This window comes from Syngnathus acus, chromosome 20, assembly GCF_901709675.1.
Source record: "Syngnathus acus chromosome 20, fSynAcu1.2, whole genome shotgun sequence".
In the NCBI taxonomy this organism is placed as follows: Eukaryota; Metazoa; Chordata; class Actinopteri; order Syngnathiformes; family Syngnathidae; genus Syngnathus; species Syngnathus acus.
Window position 1 is genome coordinate 7718296 of NC_051104.1, and position 22893 is coordinate 7741188.

The 22893-nt window shown below is 45.0% G+C and overlaps 4 protein-coding genes across 5 annotated transcripts; 2 read left to right on the forward strand and 2 right to left on the reverse strand.

Annotated features, from left to right (window-relative positions):
- The first annotated feature begins 699 nt into the window (after window positions 1-699).
- zfhx2 (zinc finger homeobox 2) lies at window positions 700-22844 on the forward strand. 2 transcript variants are annotated; one of them, XM_037279396.1, is made up of 5 exons: window positions 11897-12053; window positions 14769-14927; window positions 15491-15548; window positions 16109-20061; window positions 20194-22844. In XM_037279396.1, the coding sequence occupies exons 1-5, from the start codon at window positions 12048-12050 to the stop codon at window positions 20623-20625; spliced, it is 4608 nt and encodes a 1535-aa protein (XP_037135291.1). In that variant the 5' UTR covers window positions 11897-12047; the 3' UTR covers window positions 20626-22844. The 2 variants fall into 2 exon arrangements, with proteins under 2 accessions (XP_037135292.1, XP_037135291.1); XM_037279397.1 differs by lacking the exons at window positions 11897-12053; window positions 14769-14927; window positions 15491-15548 and adding an exon at window positions 700-705 and having other exon boundaries at window positions 17322-20061.
- Window positions 1012-3656, forward strand: psme1 (proteasome activator subunit 1). Its single transcript, XM_037279415.1, has 11 exons — window positions 1012-1264; window positions 1452-1484; window positions 1794-1856; window positions 1999-2115; window positions 2243-2291; window positions 2454-2551; window positions 2658-2726; window positions 2806-2873; window positions 2949-3003; window positions 3107-3193; window positions 3463-3656. The coding sequence occupies exons 1-11, from the start codon at window positions 1226-1228 to the stop codon at window positions 3541-3543; spliced, it is 759 nt and encodes a 252-aa protein (XP_037135310.1). The 5' UTR covers window positions 1012-1225; the 3' UTR covers window positions 3544-3656.
- Window positions 4172-9290, reverse strand: dcaf11 (ddb1 and cul4 associated factor 11). Its single transcript, XM_037279405.1, has 15 exons — window positions 9095-9290; window positions 8285-8543; window positions 8039-8166; window positions 7835-7953; window positions 7601-7665; window positions 7180-7280; window positions 6869-7015; window positions 6653-6707; window positions 6288-6356; window positions 6006-6063; window positions 5600-5785; window positions 5305-5458; window positions 5035-5187; window positions 4842-4948; window positions 4172-4632 (listed from the first exon to the last, which is right to left on the reverse strand). Exons 2-15 carry the CDS (start codon window positions 8527-8529, stop codon window positions 4561-4563), a joined length of 1659 nt encoding a protein of 552 aa, XP_037135300.1. The 5' UTR covers window positions 8530-8543; window positions 9095-9290; the 3' UTR covers window positions 4172-4560.
- On the reverse strand, window positions 9582-11323 carry thtpa (thiamine triphosphatase). Its single transcript, XM_037279418.1, is given in 5 exon segments — window positions 9582-9827; window positions 10149-10428; window positions 10431-10696; window positions 10866-10935; window positions 11206-11323. Coding segments are annotated over 4 exon segments (717 nt in total). The 5' UTR covers window positions 11206-11323; the 3' UTR covers window positions 9582-9726.
- Window positions 22845-22893: the final 49 nt, after the last annotated feature.

Genomic DNA, 22893 nt, shown 5'->3' on the forward strand with positions numbered 1-22893 from the left:
TGTCTGTCCATCCGCTCAAGTCAAATGCACGGCTGGCTGACGCAAGTTTCCAGAGTTCCTACGCCAGAACGACCACGGACGTGAGGCGGACATCGTGCAAAAAAAAAAAAAAAAAAGAGAGACTGCTGCGAGGCAGGATCTTCAACCCGGAAGTAGATCTTCAACAGAAACAAAACATCTCTGGAAGCAGCCACACAATGATTGCCAAACTGGTTTTCAAACCTGTTGCACTTCTGCTTATGTGCAACAAGTTGATTGCTGTCATGCATTGCATGGCATGTTGTTTTTGCACATGCTCCATCCAAGAAGCTTAACAACGCTTGGTGTCTGAAAAGTAACAATCATTGCTCCTTCAACCTCTGAGGCTGAAACAATCGCCACAAGCATTTTGTAAGTCACAGTCCAATCAAAGAATCAACAACCAATGTCAGTGTAAACAAGTACAGCCTTTGCCCTTTGGCTCCGACCAAAAAGCACACTTTTAATGAGTGACTTATTATGTGGCACTTCTGCCCCCCAGACATATCAATTTAAATTTAGTTGATGTTGTCCTTCACAAAAAAAAAAAAAAAGCAATGTTGTGGTTTACCTTGCCTACATTGTAGAGTAGGTTGGCAGCACTATCTAGTGGTTACATAGTATTGGGGGGGTCATCAAGAGAAACATACATAAGAAAAACGCCTTATGAACTCTTTGGCCCGTACGGTATAATTATATACAAGACCCGGGCGGGCAGATGGACAGATGAATGAATCTGAAAATATATAACATGCAACTGGAAAAGATAAGACAAAATAAATGGAAATGAAACCTGAAAATAAATAGTTTATTCAAAAAACTTACCAAAGCGAAGCAAAACTATTTTACACGGGAAAAAACTTTTCATACAAGTATTTCTGTTTTGAACACATTGTTTTGTTTTTCAAGCTTCAAGCTTAACACAAGGTTTTTCAAGTAGGAGTTTTGTTTTTTCAAGTGCAAGACCTTTGACCCCAATCTTTCTCTCCATAGCAACCCGGCGGACATTAGGACCCGCGGCGACGATCGCCGAGTAGGCATGCACTCGGGGGCGTGTTTAGATGTCGTTTTTTGATTCTTATATTGTCTTTTAGTTTCGTTATTCACTTGTTAGCAGTCTTTGATTAAAGGCTGCTTTGTGCCAGCGGCGTCTGCTTCCTACTGCCACAACACTCCATTTTGAGTGAATTTCAGTTTTCGAAAGGACATGGCCGCTATGGATATTTCGATTGAGTCGAAGCAGCAGGTAAGTAAATACGGGTGTTTCAATGTCTTGTATCATGTCGAAGCAGTTCATTGGCGAGCTAAGGTAGTGCTCAAAAGAAAAGTGGCAATGGCTCATGTCATGTGAGCACTTTGCAGTCAACTGTTGCGTAACGAGAGCATGGAGCTGACACAATGAAGATCGTTTTACATGTCTCTCTTCTTTTCAGGTGGATGACTTCTCCAAGAAACTCACCAAGGAGGTAATGGACCATACTGTCAACTCATCCACCAAATATACTATGCGTGTCAGGTCAAAGCTTAGTTCGGTTTCGTTTTCAAATTGAAGGAAGCCGAATGACGACAAATTGGTTGTGCGTGTCATTTCAAAGCAAAATACCTTGCTCAAAGTACTCGCCAATTTGTTTTGGTACGCTCGTTTGCACAACTAAACCTGTGCATGAGTTTGGTCTTTTTCTTTTTTAAGATGCTGGGAAGGAAAGCTGAGTTGGTCTTGGTCGTTTTCTTCAACAGTTGTATTTGACATCTTTCTTTCTTTACATTGAAAAAAGGCAGAAGAGGTCGTCTCAACATTTTTCCCTCAGATGATCGAAGCGCTGCAGATGCTCCTGAAGGTTAGGGTTCAAATTAGATCGTACAAGAAATAGAATAAAGACAACATTAAAAAATACAATAATATCAAGTACATTAATATAAACTTGTGCTGTCAGGCCATCGAAAATATTTTTAAAAACATATTATGGTTGTTGCTGCCAGACCTTTTTCAGTTGTGATGCCCGGGCATCCCTAAAGGCACCGCTGGATATCCCCATCCCGGATCCTGTGAAGGAGGAGGCCAAACGCAAGAAGAAGGAGGAGGAGGAAGAAAAAGATGTAGGAAGCTCCTGTGTCATATGGGCACATCCCAAATACACTCAGCAATCAATCACTGCACTAGCGGAATACAATTGATGAGAGATAAAAAAATCAAATCAAATTGCAACCTCTACTCTCGTTGCAGAAAACAGCGAAGAAAGACAAGAAGAAGGAGGAGGAGGAGGAGGATTCAGGTCAGTACCTTCAAGTCAGGAACCACACCTGGGAATGATATGCTTCAATAGTTTCCATTTAGTAGCTGTAACTTCACACTTATTTTAATCGCATTTCTCCTCACCAACAAGTCATTTTGCATATTGCTGAGTAAAACGGGGAAGGAATGTTGTGCGTAACAGGGCCTAATTGTGGTCCGATCTGCTGCAATGAACGAGTGGAGACGCTCCTGAAAGACGTCAAGCCTCAGATCCAGACGCTAAAGGAGAAGATCAACACGGTCAGTCTCTTATGTGGATACTACAAAATGTAACATTTATAACTAGCTACACATTGGTTGTTTGTATGGATAGTAATTATTTCAGATTTTTTTTTTTATCGTTCAGGTGACCATGTGGATACAACTTCAGATCCCCAAAATTGAAGACGGTGACAACTTTGGAGTTGCAGTGCAGGTCAGCAACAGAATAAATGGACTTCATCACTTTTGTGGGTGTGTTTGTTCAAGTATTTTGCTCTCTTGTTTTCTATCAGGAAAAGGTGTTTGAGATGTTGATAAGCTCACGCACCAAGGTGGAGGGATTTCAGACTCAGATTTCAAAGTCAGTGTACTAGTGTGTGTGCGTGCGTGTGTGTGTGTGCATGCGTGCGTGTGATGTAATCCTATCTGCTTTCAGGTATTACAGCGAGAGAGGGGATGCAGTCGCCAAAGCGTCTAAAACGCCCCATGTGGTCAGTAGTTCATATTGTACTGAACTACTATTTATTGCACTACAGTGTCATATTTCTTCGTACTATTGTTTTTGAACGCCGTGTTGTTGGGTGTGGTCTGCAGGGTGACTACCGGGAGTTGGTTCACGAGTTGGACGATACTCAGTACTTGGAGCTCCGTCTAATGGTCTTGGACATGTGTGCCACATATGTAAGAAGCTGCCATTTATCAACTAGCGCTTTGATGCCAGTTATCGCTGGCAAGTGAACTGAAAACTAAAAAGCTTTATCATGCTGTCAAGTGAGTTCACATATCTTATTTAACTACACGAGAGGGAACAAATATTCAGTGCTACCGCATTTTGCTGGTCCATCCTCGTCCGTTTGTCGTTCTCCAGAATATAGACGTCCCTCTGTCCATGTCACCAGATCCCAACTGCCATTTCAGTGTGTAATCTTCTCCCCCTTTTCTCCGGCCAGGCCGCACTGTACGACATTATCAACAAGAACTACGCCAAGATTAAGAGGCCCCGAGGAGACTGCAAAGCTCTTATCTACTGAAGTGTTGGACCCCCAACAAGAGATGCAATTGACAAAAACTGGAGATGCCATACAGTGCCATTTTTGAACACATTTTGGAATGTATTACCAAATAAAACAGCAAGAGTCTTGCAGTCGTCCTCTAATTTGTGAAAAATAGCTCATCAGTGATGGGACATTATTTAGAAGACATCAGTAGAAGTTAATGGAAAAGGTTTCTAGAATTGTTTCTTATAAAGCAAACAGAAACACAAGTCAAAGTTTTAATGATACTGTCAAACGGTGTTGAGTGAAATATACAAGTGCCAGAAAAAGGCAAGAGCAAATCTGTAGTGCTTGCCACGCACGCACCCACGCACTCACACACACATACACTCTTATTAATTGGACACATTTTGTTCATGTTTAACAAAATGTATTTTAAAAAATAATTCATTTTTCAAGAGGTGCCTTTCAGCCGGGAATCCAGAAGGGCATTCCCACACGAAGCTTTTGATTTCTAAGTATTAAGACAAAATGAAAGAGTGCAACTAATGCAGCCACTATGCGCTGGCAGGCGCATGAAAGCTATGAAACTTAAATGTTGGGGTTTACTTTTCTCTTTGTGTCATATGCCGGCGCATGAAAGCTATGAAACTTAAATGTCGGGGTCATCATTTGGCCCCTGGGAAGAGATAAGAGGTGACGTCTTTTCAACACACTTGAGATTATAAACGTCGTCAATAGAATACTATACAATTTATACACAATTGCCTTCCACGTAGTATCCCTGCTGTGTTGAAATCTATTTCACTTTCAAGTTTAAAAAAACTCCATAGTTCAGTCAATTCAGCTTTTGGCTCTTCACCAAAGAGTCACAGGCCATAAGAAAAAAAAAGGTTGCGCTTGTGACTAAAGCAAGCGTGGAGGTGTCTGTCTCTTGATTGTAATCATATGAGCCAAGCTCAGTGTGTGGAGAGCGGACCGGACTCCCCTCCCCTACCTCCCTCCCTCCCTCCCTCCCTCCGTCCGTCTTGGTCTCCTGCCGGCTCCAAGCTGTCATTCTCTCTCCCGCTCCTCGTCAAGAGGGTGAGTTTGTCTGTGCTCCCACATTTGTACAACGCAGTCCCACTGCGGACACATGAGCACAATGGAACTTCTTACGAACTAGTTTGAAATGTACATATTTTCATTTGGATGTCTGCTTGCATTGTATTCTTATTGTACTTGTTTTTACCATCTTCTATCATTTTTGCTTTTAGAAATCAAGCTGTCCTGGACACATCAATGTATTTTCATCCATCAAATTGCACACTGTAAACATGAATCATGGCACTCACAGAGCTACTGATGATGTTGTCTTCATACGGGTGCCAAGTGACATCCCTGACGCAGGCACCGTGACCCAACAATTTGGAAACGACAGCACCCGTCAGCACGTCGTAGACTGGCGCGAGCGAGGACACGCAACGACAGGTTACACTCCAGACGAGTGACTGACGGCTGGCTGGTGAAAATGCAAGTTCCACTCACTGACAATCTTGCCGGTGGAGCAGCCAGAATAGATGAACCTCTGCCCCGTGCTGAATTCGGGTGAGAAACGGCAGCGAATGAGCGTGTGCAGGACGCCGTGGCCACGGTACGTCATCACCGAAGTGTCGCCGGCTATCTTATGTCGCCTCAAGGCTGCGGCCAGAACAAAGGGAAAAGTCACATTCGTTTCTCCCAACTTGGAACGCTATGCATTGTTTACGTCACTTCGGTTTTGCTCTCTGTGCCGACCGACCCAATGGGACTCCGTACCTCTTTGGGGGACCCGCTGCCAGCGGTAATCCCAATTCTGCTGGGTGACGGCCAGGCGAGAGGCTGCCAATCCCTCTTTGGGTGAGAACTTCCTCACGTCCCAGAGCTTGATGGTCTGGTCCTTTGAGTTGCTGATCAGATAGCGAGCATCGCCCTGGCACAGTATGAAGAATGACAATGAAAAGCTGATGATACGTTTCAACCATTATAAACGTTGGATATTATCAAATACAATTTCAAGGTCTTCCTGCAGTGAACGTGAGGTCATGTTAGCTTGGACAAATTGATAAGACACCTTGCTGTGGATGAAGGTGATGCCATCCCGGTGGCCCGCCAGCTGTCCCACAGGCTCCGGCCGATTTTCCCGTAGCGTCCTCCTGTCCCATACTTTGCACAGCGCATCGTCGCTGCCGGAGAAGAGCAGCTGGGACGAGCTGTCGGCAAACGCCACCGCGTTCACGTCATCCTCGTGGGCATCGATCTGACAAAGATGAGAGAGAGAGAGAAAAGACACCGTTTCAGGGGAAAAAAAGAGATTGGAGATGGGAGGATGTTATCTAGTGGTTTATTCAAATTCCAACCCACATTAAGTGATACCAATGTTTTCTATCCATCTCTCCATTTTCTATTGCTATTGATATCCGCTCAACTCAATTGGGCTCACCTCAACTGCACATACAAAGTGAGCCACAAACACTCACCTTCAGTGTCCTTTTATTCTGCTCAAGGTCAAATACGTAAAGACAGCCGTCATTTGCTCTAAATGGTGAGGAAGAGACGAGAACAAACGAGTGTCATTCGGAGGCTTATTGTACGCCACCATCGAAAATTCGAGTTAACAGTGTGTCATGTCTCAATTGAACAAACAGACGTTGGGAGATTGAGATGTTTCTGGGCTATACGAACAAACAAGACCATTTCATTTAAACTTGGGGGAGGGGGGGAATGTTTATTATCCGGAAAAGCAAAGTGCACTCACTCACCCTCCCAGAATCTCTTTTCCATCTGTGGATGCAGCAAGTGAGAACACACAGAACCTCCTCTCATCCGGACTACAAAAGAAAAGAAAAGAAAAGAAAAACACATGCCAAGATTAAACACTAGACTGTAGAAATCTTGACGCATCGCATCTTTTAACAATGTACATGACCTTTGTGGTGGCGAGTTGGGGCGGGGACGGACAGCAGTAACAACACAAATGGCAAACAATGAATGTGAGGAAAAATGATGACAGACATCATTCTTATCTATCCAGATGGGAATGGAAGGAAGAGTATATCCCTTTGCTGAGTAGTGGCAAATTACCTGCTGTGAAAATGCTTAAGTTACTATGAGGGCAAACACTAACTTGAGGTCCAATGCAGTGTGGTTTTCACTGTCCCCATTGATACTGCACAGATGAACTGCAGGGGAGAGGAAGGAAGAGAAAGAAATGAAAAAATACAGCAGCTGCTCTCTCTCACAGTCAAAGAGTAGCAATTCCTTCAAATGATCGCCAGACGAGTAAGTGCAAAGCGGAGAGTGATACAAGTTCCAGGCTCAATCGCATCATCTCGGTACTCACTGTAGTCCGACCAGCTGGAGTAGAGCACGTGCTGCGCGTCTGGCGTGAAGCAGACGTCCAGAACGCTCCAGCCGACATCTCGAGCCTTCACCGTTTGCCGTAGCAGAAAGCGCCCTCTGCTTGTGTCATACAGGCGGATGTTCTGATCTGAAGCAGAAAATATTCTTCAAACCATATTGAGCTTCGTTTTACAATGTGCGCAATTCCAATGCCTCCGTTTTAAGGCTTTGAATCCTATCATGACCACCTCATGCACACGCATACATCTATGTATTGATTTGAGTCAACAACTTTTGGTGTGGGTCATTTACCCTGGCAGGCAGAGAGAAACATGTTGCCGTCCTCGCTGTAGACGCCGCAGAAAGCTTTGTGGTTGTATTTAGCCTTCTGACAGACATAGTTTGGCAGGAAACTAGGATGGGGGAAAAACACAAGGGATGCAATGATTGCTAGGGCTGCTCCATTCGAAATGAAAACAAAAATAAGCACATTACATGTGTGACAATGACAATAAAGATCTATTCGATTCTATTCTATTATTTGGTTCAATATTGAAATTGGAGCAGCATTTATTGAACAATACTTTTTTTTTTTAGACAAAAAGACTCCGTTAAACATTTGTAGAACAATACTTTTTTTTTTAGTTGGGGAAGTTCAAAGTTCAGTTCACAAACAGTGAAACCAAGTGAAGGTGAAGTTCCAAACGTGTTCTGCCTTTTCTGAGTCACTTACTGCGAGCGGATGCGACTGCACTCTCCGTGGGAAAAACTCGAGCCTTGACATCGTCCTTGTGCCCTCTAATCAAGACAAAAGTAAAAAAATAATAATAATGCACACACATTAATACATACAACTAATGTTGGGGCTAGCGTATTACTAATCATATCAAAAGTGTTTATGAGTTGTCAATGAATGGATTGTGCCACCTCTGCTTTTCAGATTTGGCAGTTGAGCTTCACCACTCACCTCTGTTAGCATGTGTGTGAAACTTGTTTTGCCTTTCAGGTCGGACGAAGCAGTGGCCACCAGGATCTGAGTTCGGATCTCACTGCGGTCCACCTCATGCGTGTCAGGCTGGGTGTCCACTATGAGGGTAACACACAACACCACTCAGAATTGTCCACAGTTAGGCAGAACATTTGACAGCGGCTTCCTTCTGGGTTTATTTACCAGGAGGATTGTAGTGGTTTGCCAGCCGACCCTCCCACGCCCCGTCGCTGTCCTCGTCGGAGTCGGAGTACGACTGGACCAGCTGCAACCCTGTGGCTCCACTGCCATGGACCAGTCTGACCTGGCCCCTGCACAAACACACAACACAAGTGCTATCAGAATTACATTCAAACCGAACCTAAGCATGGAAAGGAAGTAGTCATTGGAATGGAATGTGGTCAGCTTGTTAAAGCAAATCAAATTCACCTCCTCAGTAGATAAGCCAGCACTTCAGCTAAGTCAACGTCCTCCTCTGATGCTGACACTGCGTCTCCTTGCTGCCTGCTGCTGCTGCTGCTACTATGACTACTGCTGCTGCTGTTGCTGCTGCTGCTGCTGCTCCTCCTGCTGCTGCTGCCCTGGCTTTGCTCTTCTAAATCGGACTGATCAACTGGGTTGTCACTGGAAGATCCCCTTCCACCAGACATCCCAGAACTGGACTGAGAGCCCATAGACTGAAGAGCACCTGGCCAGAAGAAAAAGTGGAGATTAATATGACCCCTGAGTATTCAATGACATTTCCGACATACATAGACCAGAATGTTAAGCATGTTAGCATAGCTGAATTTCCATAACTGGTGCCCTGAATTTCTTTTTCCTAACCTGTCAAGAACTTGAGACACTGCACTTAGCAATGCGCAACGCGCTATTGTCAAAGTCGTTCATTGAGGTTACAATCAAATGGGACCGTTTTGAATTTTACTTGACGCTAATATTTTGGATGCATGAAAACAATATTGACAAAGAGTAAACGAGCTAACGGTAAATATATTGGAATAACCCGACAGAGGTAAACAATGTGATGACAGAACGAGCTGAAACCACCAAAACAATATCAAAGCGTAGATCCTTTGAATCGAGTGGACATCAAGAAATGATGTAGCTTCGAGACTGCTAGTTGGAGTCATCTCTCTATTTGACGTGTTTAGCACACGTATTGTACTGTTTGCTTCTCGTGCGCTTGCTCTTGCTACATTCGGGTGAGCTAGCCCCAATGCTAAACGACGTCAACAATACCGTTTGGATGTCAAACGGTCTCCTTGACACCGCTCTGAGGTTGATTGGCCCGCTGTGATACTTCTCAAGAGAAAAACATGAAACGTCTTCTGGTTGATATCAAATCCCAAAGTTGTCTGCACGGTGTTTCATCTGTTGGCCAGTCGGCCAACATACGCCATGTTGTTTACAAAAGTGTACCGCTGCCCTTTCGCCGTGACGTCACTGGCAACGCCGAGGCTTCCTGGTTTAAATACAATGCAGTAATATAAGAATGAATGATGTAATAACCAATTATTCGAACAGACCAGTGGCTCTTGATTTAAGGTATGGATTCATTCCTATAATATGACACAATATATAATACCGTACTCTTATTGTATCATAACATATATCATGAAATATAACTTTGTAATCAGCCAAAGTTCGACTTTTGCAGAAAACGACCGTAAAGTTGGTGGAAATTTCAAAATAGAGGAAGATCAAATCACCCATAAGACTTTAAAAGCTCTTAAATCCAGGAGATCTACTTTGATTAATATAACAATAAAAGCGGAAAACGTATTTATTGTCTTACTTGCATTCTATTTAAATACATTCAACGATTAAATAACAGCACTGCCGATGACTCTTCATTGCGGCAAGTTGGTTGTCTACAAAATGTGTTGACTCAGTAGTCTTGCATAGTGTGCAGGGAAGTTTCTTTGAAGGTAAACAGACATTTTCCCATCAACTGCCTGATCTCCAGCCACACCTGGGAAGAAAACATAAATCAATTCAACTGAAGGAGAGGTGGAATGTTGGTTTATGAAGAGGAAACCAGAGGAATCGAGACCAGAAAGTGGCCATTTTGAATGTGGTAAGGAAGCTTCATTTGGTATCATTTGTCTATAAAATGGTACGCCTCTGCATAACATTTGTATTCTTATTAACATGAAAGAAAGATCAACTTGCAACACAAAATCATTTTATTAACATTGTTTTCACTCTCGCTCTGCCTTTCTTTTATCCTGTGCTGTGTGTGCGCGCGCAAGCTCGGTGCAAAAATAAACCCAATTATTAGCTCTGAGCTCACCAAGCTTCTTTGCAGTTCTGTGAATCTTGTCCAGGGCAGCCTGCATATCTCCTCCCTCTGGTATGAGGACTTCTATTTCTCCTACACTGTAGCCGAAGTCGGCGTCGTCTAGATCTACGTTCACGCCATCCTCTTCTAAAGTGAATGTCCGTCTCGTTGTGGTAAACTCTGCAAAGCATACCAGATTCATAGCACTCGCCCAACCTTCTTCTGGCACACAGTTCATTTCTGCATTGCCAAGACCATGGTGGTCAGTTAAAGTCTGACAGCATTCAGCAGTTATTGGGACTTGTTTTCACCAATGTCTTTTAGAACCTCTTTCAGCTTCAGATGAATATCGGCCACATTGGTTATCTCTTTGTAGCGAGTACATAACGTGGCTGCTTTTGATGGTTCGTCTTGTAACTCTTCCCCTCCTTTGACTATTGCGGTTGGACACTTGAGTTCCCAGCATCCTTTACGTTGACGCAGCCACACGTCTCTTAAAGTGAGGTCAAATTGTGGGGTGTCAAAGTATCGGTCTTGGAACTGGTGCTGACGGACACAGACTAAATATAAATGGAAGAAAGAGGTACACGATAAAAGATGATGGTTAAAACTGAAAACAAGAATCTTATTCATGTATATTCTATTTATGTATGCAAGCAGTTGGAAAGTGACTTTTCCATAGTAGCTCAAGTCCTGTTTTAGGTCAATTAAAACAACAGTAAAACATACCTCCAATTTCTTCCAGAGTTTTCAGACTGTTGGCATTGCATCCAAACTTTCTCTCCACTTCGATACTCATCTGAAATCAAATGTATTTATATTCACAACATAGCATGATAACAAGTATATGAAATTCATGTCAAACCTGAAGGTCGGTATCGGAAATATTGTTATATATATTTTTATATTATATATATTTCCCTACATATACATATATTTCCCTTTCGTGTTGTATTTGCACCTGCCCCTGCAAATCAAACGCGACTGCAATAGAAATTCCACTATCTGCAGCTAGTTAAGCCACCAACATTACAATTTGTATTAACACCGGATCTTGAAACTCACACACCGTTCAAAGTCAAGTCCTTCTTTCTCGTCAGAACATCGAAACACGCAGCGACGTACGATTTCCGGAAGCCCCACCCCTACCCCCCGCCTCCCCCTACACGTCAGCAAATCAATTTCTGGACAGGCGCAATTAAGGACACCTATTAGGGCTTTCACGGCCGTCACTTCCTGTTCCAGTAACGCAGCGGCATGCAGATGGTGCCTATTTTTTTAATTTCCTGTATTTTTTGGACAAATATTTACTCTGTACGGACGCACATGTGTTCATTTACATCAAAATAAAGACATAATTGGCGCGAGTACCCCCCAAGCCGAGTGGTTGTATCTGTTTAATGTATCATTAATTACCTCGCTGTAGATCTATTTGAACTGGCAGAATGGGGGCATCTTTTTCTTTTTCTTTTGTTTTTAAAAGTAACAAATGCGTATGTGCAGGTCTTTACTTACAAAATGTAAAACGCAGGTGTAACGTGATTAGTCACAATTTGGTTTTTGTTTTCTTTATTCCCACATCGTTCATTTAAATACCTGTATTTGGATTTTTCAATTATATGTTTTATCTGGGCGTTACATAAGGGATTCAAAGGCAGAATGTGTTTGTGCGTGCGTGCGCGCGCGCGTGTCCCTTCTGAATGTCAGCAATCAGCCTTGGGGGGAGCTGTGGTGTGTTTACTAGGGTAAGGAGAGAGGGCGAATGGAGGGAGGGGGGAGAGAGAGACACTGAGGGAGAGAAGCAGAGAGAGGGAAGGCAGGCAACAAAACTTTTCACTTGTGAGGAATCCACGGAGAAAAACGCGTGTGTGTGCGTGCGCGTGCGTGCGTGTGTGTGCTGGAGCGGCCACCATGCAGGTAAAGACGAGAGATATTTGCTAATTGCTCCGAACTTAATTAAAACGCCAATCGCGATCGGTTCGGTAGGGTAGGGTGGGGTGGAGGGGGTGGTTGGCCCGCAACCGATAGAAGATCGAGCGACGGACGGATTGCGCCGTGAACTAATCCCGATCCTTTTTGGAAATCCAACGTTCGATTCGAAACTTTTTTGGGCCGTGTTTCCCTTGTTCTGCTCTCATTAGACCACCCCCATCGCCGAGGGAGGCGATCGCGACTGTCGACTGACCAGGTTAAGTCGTTGCTTTCTTTTTCTTTTACGCCCTCCCCAAGCGTTTACTTCCTCGCACCAATTACGCTTTTATAAATGTCACCGTTGGACGAGCATGTGTTGCACTGCGGGGGCTAAAAGATACCGATGAGGGGGGTGAGGGGGGGGCATCAAAAGGAGGTCTGAGTGGACGAGGAGGGAAGGGGGAGGCGAGTGTTTTCGAAACACATCTGTAAGCTGAGAACGTTCGTTAATTAAACGGCTTTAGTCAGTGTAGGCCTCAATTTGAGCTGTTAAGCAAGCAAGCAAAGCAAGCAGGAGGCGGGCGAATCACCAGTAAATGCCCGACGGGTAAGACGACTGGAGGGCCGTGTTTTTTTCTTTTTCTTTGATAAGGAGTTAAAGGGAGTGCATATTAATGTCTCGGGGTGAAGTGGCTGCGGTTGAGGGCCACCTGGATCATGCGGAGTACGAAACGGAGGCGGAGTGGAGAGAGACTCGCCCCGTTCGGAGCTTAATTATCTCGCGTGCTAACAGAACTAGCCTAGCAAAGTGACACGACTCGAACTCCCCGTTTTTTGTTTACGACCGAGCTCGAACTCGCCTGGAGTCTTGGTGCGGTGTGTTTCTCTTCTAGTCTCACTCAATGTATCTCATCTACTCCCGACTTGTTTTTTAGTAAAGTAACCGGAAAGACCCCTGTTTTGCGGTGTTACAAGACCGGGGCGAGCGGGGGGCAGCTTAACCTAGCTTGCTAGCTAATTGATTCGCTTATCCAGCTAATTAGACTTTTATCTAATTAGTCCACTGTTATCGCGGAAAGGCCAGTCAAGTTGCGTCTTCGCTTTTAATCTCAAGTTACGCCTCATGGGGCTTTTAAACATGAGGCTGTTTGGCGTCTCCGAGTGTTATTTGGTCATGTACCCCTGCTAGCTTGCTAATTGGCGTGACGAAGAAGTGAGGAATTGAAGCATTGACGATAGTTTGTTCGCTGCATTGGGCAACTTGGGTTGCATTTTGTTACTGTATTTATATTCTGACATAGAAGAGACTACATGAAAGGTGCTTGATCATGGCATTTGGGTGTTAAAATGGCTAGAAACAAAAGATTGGCTTTTAAGTTTTAGGCTTGATTGTTGATGTCCTACACATTAGTGTTGCTCAACATTTATTGAGCCAAGGAACACATTTTTACCAAAGAAAAATTTCTCAGCCTGCAATCCAATTAAAATGTGACAAAGTACAAGTTAACCCATTTATCGTGATCAGTGGAAGATCATTTAATTGTTCTGCGTGCCACTAAACATAGATGGCATGGATGGATCAAAAAATAATTGGTTGTAATAAATAATTACGTGGAATCTGATTTTGTTTCCCGGTGGCACACCTGATGATCCCGCATAGTGGCTGGAAGAAATCACTATCTTAGTTAACAGACTTTTGTATAATCCAAATTTACTGGCTCGTTTTGCATTAGGGCTGCTACTTGATATTGGTCCTATAATTGTAACATCACTGGCATTACCTTAGTGACTAATCTAAAATGGATTATTCTCCTTGATGATCCAATGTTAGTGGCTCAAGCTCCAAAGCTTTTTCTCTTTTTCTGAAATGTGATTTTTGGGAAATGCAAAATTCCCCTCTGCACCAGGAACTCAGCTACTACTGCGCTCAGTGATGCTAAATATAGTCACGCTTACTGTTTGCAAACGTAATACTAACCAATAAAAGCTCTTTGTTGTAGCGAAAGCTGTTGTGGGAGACCGATATAAAGATGCATATAGAGTAATTATTTATTTATTTGTTTAGTCTATCGTGTACTATGTCTCGTCACCGTGGGATAGAGGAAACGGAATTTCGGTTTCTTTGTGCGTCTTGACATATAAAGGGATTGACAATAAAGCAGACTTTGACTTTGATAGAGTAAACACATTTTAGCACGGTTTGTTATCCCCATGTCTGTTGTTTACAGCAACACCATGTTTGAAATTATGTAGTAGCATATGCCAAATTGATGTTCCCATTGAATGAGCTATTGTGTGTCAACTTTGAGAAGCATTTGAAAGCCTGCAAAAGACGTGAGTTAACTCAGGAGGAATGTTGCCTGGATTGTGATGTTGAATCACATATACAGAGAGAATTGTCATATGAAATGATATGAAGCCACTTCGGAGCGAACAAGGATGTTTTTTTTTTTTTTTTATCTGCGTTTTTAAATGAACTCAATCAGTGTTCAGTCCTCCCACAAGTGCGCTAAAGTGAAATAAATGCTTGAATTTCAAGGTTTCTCTAACTAAACATTTATCATTTTAGTGTTAGTGACCCTATCTTCTAGTTAAGCATGTTAATTAGATTAGGTAACGTCTGATTTTTAACTAACTATATTCATGGAAACTCGGTTGGCTTGAAAAACCAGAAATTTGACAACTTCCCTACCAACTTGTTGTACTTTATTTTTTTCTTAGGAGGAGTCTGGGGAGAAAGAAACCAATTACAGCAATGGCAAAGCAGCACGGCTGTGCCCTTTGTGCCAAAAAGGCCAAGAAGACCAAGCCTCCCTGTCTCGACACCTCACTGAGCAACACAATGTACTTCCAACATGTGTTGACAAACTGTTAGACATTGTAAGTGTGGCCCAAAATGAGCCTGGATGACATTGTTGCTTCTGTCTGCGTTGAGCACAAAGCAGCAGCGCACAGCTCTTTTTAAGATCTTGTCGTTTAATCAGACAAAAGTGTCGACGTGATCATCGAGCAACATTTTTGTTGTTTTTCTTCGAATCCTTAATCTCATAATGCCGTCCATGGTTATGGTTTTGACAGCTCTTTGACTTGTTAAATGCAGGCTAAGGCTTCAGATTCCTCGACTACAAGATAAGTACACTTTTGCTCAAATGCAGACAGGTTACAGTCGACGGTTGCTTGACGGAGCAACCTTGGTAATTGCTCCAGGCCAGATTATCCCTGTGTTTCGTTTATCTGAAACGGGTGCAGTGTAACGGTTTTGTGTTCTGGCGGATAAAAGGAGTCGCTATATGGATGCCTTGGGGCTAATTAGACAATTAAAGGCATTCCATAGTTGCTATGTGTAATCAAGCCACGCCCAAGTACTGTGGAATTGAAAACACATCTGAACCAGCCGTTGCTTTAGAATTATTTGCTGACTCTTTGATTTTCTTTCTTAACAGTCTGTTTTGAAACAGCGTGCAAGGGAAGAAGAGTACGAAAGTGCTCTCCTATCTTCAGGTAAGAGTGTTTTTTTTTTTTATTGATTTCAATGATTAGATTCGACATATGATATTGTTATCCTTGACTTGGTTACCAGGAACTAAAAACTAATTTGTTTTGATGGTCCCGTCAAGGCATTTTGACCTTGGAAAGGACACGCAGTGAACTAGCAGTGGTGTAAGGATATCTCATGTGATGTGAAACAAGACTGTGCTTGCTTACTGCCAAACGTACTGAATTTCCTTTTCCCTTTTTTTTTATTGATTTATTTTGGATTTATCACCTACAAGTGCTTTTATTGTTTAGCTTTTTTTTTTTAATTGTGACTTTACTAGCAAGTTAGCTTCGCTTCGTGATAGACTAACCGAATTTGTACTGACGTCAGAACAGGAGCGTAACTAAAGAGGCGATATTGTGTGTTTTTTCAGTGTGACTTTAGTCTGAGCTTTTATTACATTTATTTTCACAATTGACTCACTTACTGGTATAGTTACTTGGCATTGTAAATTGAAACTCCATGTCTTGTATTGTCTGACCAACAGTATCCTAAAATGTGCCATTTGTTTCGTGTTTATCAGCTGCAGTTTGTACACAAGTGAGGCCATCCGACGACATCAGCTCCAAAATCTGCCGGCCTTGTTCAGACGTACCTCGGCAACATCGTGATAAAGAGATGGAAGAAGACAGAATGTTGGATCGGGAGGGGAGTGAAGCTGAAACAGAGCCAGAAGATGATGCAAATGAAATGACGGGAGCAGCCAAGCAAACTGCCGCTGAAAATGACGATACGGCAGACAACAGTGCAAATTCCGCCGGTAAAAATGGCGTGCCTGCCGAAAATGGCACTCAGTTCAAATGCAACGCCTGTCAGGAAAGATTTCCCAGCAAAACTGCCCTGAGTGTTCATTATTACTCTGCGTCTCATATTCAGAGAATGACAACAATACAAGGTGGGGAAAGTGATCCTCCAGCTCCTTCCAGCCCTGCTCTTTCTCGGCCATACGTATCAAACAAACCCTACCAGTGCGCTACATGCCGGGTCTCCTATAACCATGCCATCACCCTGGAGAGTCATATGAAATCCGTCTTGCACCAGACACGCAGCAGAAATGCTGTGAACAATGCAGGTGCCCCTGGCAGTGGTGGAAGCAGCAGTGGCGGTACTCCAAAGACCACAGCGAGTACGGCGGCGACCAACGCTAACTGCGCGACCGCCGCAGCCGTGATGGTGACGAGAGCGAGAGACGCGGAGAACAACCAAACATCTCCCTCCCTCATTGCCACCCCTGTGGCCTCAGCTCAGGCTGTCTCAGCCTTTCTCACCCTCCTCACATCCAGCCCGAGTACGCTCCCACACCCCCTCCTCCCGTCCCTGTTTGCGCCCAGCCAGCCCACCGGTGCCGATACGTCTCAAATTGTGCCTCAGCCCCACATGGTCTTGCCGTTGATCTTGAACGGGCTCCAAGCCCAGCAAACCCAGCAGTCTCCAGAGAACCAGCAAGGACAGCTCCTTACCCAGTGTGTGCCATTTGTAGGTCTCAATGCAGCACAGCAAGCCCTCCTGACCCAAAGACTTAGTTTATTACAGAACCAGTGGGCCCCTGTTGCACCACCAAGTAATTCACCAGCAGTTGGGGAGAGGGTCAAACAGGAAATGATTGAAAAGCCCTTGGATCAGGTCAAGGCCAAGGACAGCATAAAAACAGAAGAACCTGAGGAAGAGGGTTCCCAAGTCGAAAGCAAAGCGCTAGATGAGGTTAACGAAGACGTTCGGAAGACACCTCGAGATAGCGGAACCTTGGGTGTGGAAAACGAGGACTCGGCAAGTCTAGGTTTCTCTCCGGTTGCCGTAGAGAAGAGCCTCCATAATAACCTCCTCTCACCTTCCCCGTCGATGGTGAGTAACCCGAGCTACAGCCCTCCTCATTTGAAGCTCACGCTTAGCCCCGATTCTACTCCGCAAAAATCACAGAGAGCAACGAGTCCTTGTGGATCTGTTGGTGCCGCCAAATCCAGTCCACTTTCAAATGCCTTAAGCAGCCAATATCGAGTCCATTGCAATACCGTGGGCTCCCTTTATCCAGAACTTCCAGCCTTGTCAGAATTTCAGTCAGAGGTGCTTTGGGCTTTTTTCGAGTCGCGAAGCGAGACCGATGCCGCTAGCCCTCTCCGTGAGGACTGCGAGGCGCTGGGAAGAGAGGTCGGGCTGTCGGAGGAGGACGTACGCAAGTGGCTTTGCCAAGCCAGATATGCCAAACAGAGAAAGAGAGCCTCAGAGCTGGCACATCAACAAGGCTCGTCATCATTTGTACCCAGCACGCAAAGCAGCGACGACGACTTTGATGATGATGATGACGACGAAAGCTCCCTCATTATAGCGGAAGACGAGGAGGACGCTGACGTGTCGGCGAGTCAGGCCATTGATTTGTCTTGTACGAGAAAGCAGCACAGGCCCAAAGGTGTCGGGAGAGAGGGCCAGGGAGATTCCTGTCTGACCTCTGACTCCGAAAATGAGGTGTACACTTCTGTGATCGTGACGGACGAGGAAAGTCAGAATGCGGCTTTTCGGGTGGCCCCGGACAGCCCCGCCAAAGACGAAGTGCGACACGAGGTGCACGGTGAAAAGGGCTCATTCGGGGGGAAAGTCTTGCGCTCCACCACGGTGTTTCTCTCCGACGCAGAGGATGACGATGAAGATGAGGATGGTGGGGGGACTAATAAGTCGGGGAAGAAGAAAAGGAAAGGAGAGTTTGAACATGAGGTGGAGGTGAAAAAGGAGAGACTGGATCCTGATGTGGACCTGGAGTTGGAAGCCCAAGGGGATCCGCCAGGTTCTCTGCCCTACTCTCTGGACCAGCAGAATCCAAGCGGTGCTTTACACTCGCTCCCGCTATCTCTCGCTCCCTTCTCGACTCAATTCCTGAGCCCTTATGTCCTCTCGCTGACACCGTCGTTAGTTGGAAGCAAAGTACCGGTCTTTTCCAACTCGCCCGCCATCGCCCAATTCTCCAGCTCTCTCCTTTCTCAATCGCCCAGTCCCATGAGCCAATCCTCTCAATATTTAGCCAACGGCGGTGACTGTGAGACTGCGCTAGACCTTAGCATGGGGAAAACCAATTCGTCCTCATCTCAGGTTGGTAACATTTCAGCACAGAAAGGTCAGTTGCTGGATGGTCTTGGCTTGAGGCCGACATCTCAAGGTTTGGTTGTCGTTCAGGTTAAACCTGAATCTTTCGCCGCTACGCCTTCCTCGTATAGTCGTGTGAATCTGGTCAATAGCAATAACTTGACAAAGGCCAGCGTTTACACCAGGCCGGACGAGAAAAGAAATGCCGCCGCCGCCGCCGCCACCGCCGTGTGTGAAAATGACGAGAAGGAGCAAGAACAACAGCAAAGGAAGGCCAAAGGGAAAAGATATCGCGATATGCGCCGTTCTCGGACCATCATTCAAGCTGAGCAACTGGACGTACTGTATGGATGCTATTTCAAAGATCCCAACCCTGGGAAACAAGAGTTTGAACAAATCTCCGAATGGGTTCACCTTCCCAAAAAAGTGGTTCAGATCTGGTTCCAGAACATGCGGGCGAGGGAGCGGAAGGGTGAGGTCCGATTCATCAGCGACGGCACCCTGGCGGCGGTGGGAAAACCGCTCATCAAATTTACCTGGCCGCTCTCAAAGCCCATTTTTTCAAACAAGCCTGTCGAAGACAACAGGCGCTTCATCGCCACCGCTCCCATCGTGCGCACCCTCATCAAGAGCGAGCGCAAACCTGTCATGGTGAAAAAACAGGCCCCTGTTCCAATCAAGCCCAAGGAAGTGGTTTCGGCCACCACGCCCGCGGTGGGGGGCGGCGGCGCTGCCTCTGTGATGTCAAAGGCCAAGCTTGAAGGCACCAGCGGCGTCAAAGTTGCATCTAGCGTCGTGCCCACCCTTTTAGCGCCTCCCGAGGATCCCGTTCCCATTGCCTCTCGACTGAAGAACTTGGAGGAGGAGAGCGAGGAGGAAAAAACCGACGAGGAGGCGGACGACGACAACGAGACGGCACCTCGGTTGACCAACCGCATGGTGCCCATGGATAACAGGCCCCCTTCCGCGTCTCCCCACAAACCAAACGGCCTTAGCTACTGGAACCCAAAAGCCTCCATCAGGATCAACACTCTGTCACGAGAGCAACTGGCTCTTCCCGCTCATCCGCCTCCCCGTACCATCCCCCCTCCTCCCACCCCCAGCATCGCCCCGGTCAGTCCCAACTCGGCCAAAGTGGCCCGCTCAGCCACCCCTGTCCTGGGAAAATCCAGCCCCACGGACAACAACTTTCTGGCCCATTCTTCCAGTCGTCGGCCGCGCACGCATCTCTCCTGCCTGCAACTCTCCATTCTGCAGTCCTGCTACGAGACCTGCGCCCACCCCAATGCCATGGAGTGTGAGGCCATTGGTGCAGAGCTTAACCTGCCCCTGAAGGTGGTGCAGATCTGGTTCCAAAACACGAGAGCTAAGGAGAAGCGCTGGAGGCTACAGCAAGAAAAACTGGTAAGCTGCTCGACGCGTTTTAGAAAAGAAATAGGTCGGTAGTTGGATGGATGGATGGAGAAGGATGTGCCGTAATATTGGATGAAGAATTTGTTGTCTGATCTTCCCTTTTCTTAACACCTTTTGCCACAGGGTCCTCAAGCCGGGGGGAAGGTGTCGATGAGCTCGGGAAGTTACCTGCAGTACAACGCTCTGAAAGCCAACCGGCCCATCCTGCCCAAACCCGTTCAGCTGACCATCACAGAGACTCCGTCTTCCCTGGCAAGCGGCCAGTCTGCACCCAACGAAACGCTGACGGGCTGCTGCGAGGTCTGCAAGGTTTCCTTTGAATCGCGGGCGGCGGCGAGGGCCCACGTCTTCTCGTCGCTTCACCTCGCCAAGCTACGCACCACTAACTTTGGCCAGCCCACCGCGCTGGTCAACAAGAACGGAACTGCCGCCGGAGGTTCGGGCGGCGTCAACCTGAACTTGCAGGTTGGCCATTCTTCTTCGGTCGCCGGTTCTGCTTCCGGAGGGGTGGTTGTCATCAAGGTGCCCCCAGCCACGGCTACCAGCAGCAGTTAAAAGAAAATTCAGATCAGGATTGGTCTGCACACTAACTTTGGACCCATTTGGGCTCCTCCAGTTTTCACAAACACCTTTGAGCACTATTCCTCACCACCCACCTAACTTAATTTTTTGGGCTTTGAAGTTGGCTTTTTCTCCCCCTTCCCCCCCAGCACCCAGTTTCCCATTTGTAACCTTTGTAATGACTCCAATGGACACGTTGGTCAACGTCACCCCGAATCAACACCAAACAGTTCCCCTGCTGCTACTGATTTAATCAGTTTGCCATGTGAGTGATGGATGATACTTTTTGAATTCATCTCACCCTTTCGCGAAACACCTTTGATTTCAACGACCTTCCTACAAAGCTCTGGAGGGACGGACGTGACTTGCGCGGCGTGAATTGAAAAGACTGATGACGACGCTTTTTAACCGCCGTGTCACTCTTTGGGCTAACATGGAATAACTCCCACTTTGCTCCCATGGAATATTTTGGGGATGGAATGCTGTCACTTCCCGGGCAAAGATTGGTTCTGTACGAGAGGAATGGACTAAGTTAATGTGATGCGTTTTTGACGGTGGCTTTTATTGATTTGCTACTGGATATATGATCTATGGACTATTGCGTATATGTACGTTTGGGATACAATAGAGGTACTAAGAGAGTAGGGCTTTTAAACCCCTTCCCTCCCACTGCAAACACCCCCCACCCCACCCCCCATTGCCATGTTTATAGTTTATGGTCATGACAATCCAGACAAAAAAAACAACTTTTAAAAATTGCAAGGAATCTTGGCATACCGCACTTTGACGCATATTACATTGAAATGTTTTGAAGCATTCTAATGCCAGTGTCTTTTTATGGAAAGATGCATTCATGCATGTTGGATGCCTTAATATATATATTTTTTCTTGCTCGTCTCTTGAGTCACGCTTTAGGTGTAAACGTAATATTGTCCAAGAAGCAAAAGCTTACGGCATATGGAAGTGAAATTAAGCGCTGTCCCTAATTTACACATCTATATGAATGTCATTCTTTTGATAGAACATGAGCAAATCCTGCCTCGGAAATCTTTGCCAGCTTTTTCTCAGCCCGGGACAAAAAAACAAAACAAAAAACGTCCAACTCGTGTGGTGTTGCCTGAGAAAATAATACTTCAAGCAATCCTGTGGGTTTCATTTGCCCGCCCTAAAAAGTTTGGAATAATGGGCAGAGCCAAAAACGCATTGTATATTTTAGAGATGAAATTGTTTTGTCCTTTTTTTTTTTTTTTTTATTTTTTTAAACTTTTCATTGTGCAGCAGCACTCTTCAGTGTTTTATCGTTTTTTGGCCACAGCTTGGTGTTTTATTATCAGGATGAATGGCAGAATTCACAAAAGGTTGGCTCAGAATTGATTGACGTTTCGTTCCAAAGAGATATTTAAGACCGCATGACGAGTATCTTGCCATTGCAACAAATTCATCTCAAAAGGATCATAAGACTGAATGTCATCAGCAAATTGCATTTCATTTCATTTCATGGGTTAATCACCTCTGGTGACTTTTGCCATTCAGCTTCTCATGTAGTATTAATACTGAAACACTGAACAGTTGCACACGTGAACCTTGAAAAGTTTCGAGTTCCAATTTGGTCCACATATAAATATGAAATCTATTTTGAGTAATGTATGCCGCTATAATAAAAAAAGCAACAGATCTTTATAATATATTATTTTCAAAATAAGAATTTCACCGTGAGTGTGGAAGGGCCAATAAAATTTGAAAGGCATGAGTGCTTCTTCAAATCCCTCACCCCCCCCACCACCACCATCACCACCACCACCTCTTGTTCATACCTAGCCTGGTAATGCACATGCTGTGAAATGCGATGTGATATGTGCAAACCAAACAAGGGAGGAAATTGGCTTTCACCAATATCTTGCAGGCCAATTGTGGATATTCCATTCTTGCAATGTATCGTTTTGACTGAGAGCTACAAAGATGGTGCTGTGTTGAAGGACACAACTCACTTAAGAGCTTTTTCCTTCCATTTGAATTTGTATATTAATGTTATAGTTTTAACTCAAATGCAGAACTAAAAGGAACTTTTTGTAAATGATATATATTAAAAAGTGATATTCCAAAGTAACCTTTTTTGTGTCATTTAAAAAAAAAAAAAAAATACAACCAAAAAGCAATCAAGAGGTGTTCACAAATGCAAACTGTAAAGGACATCCCACGGCTTGACTCTTGCACTAGTTCACAATATTTGCACAAGTTACAGACATTTCAAAAACGACAGCC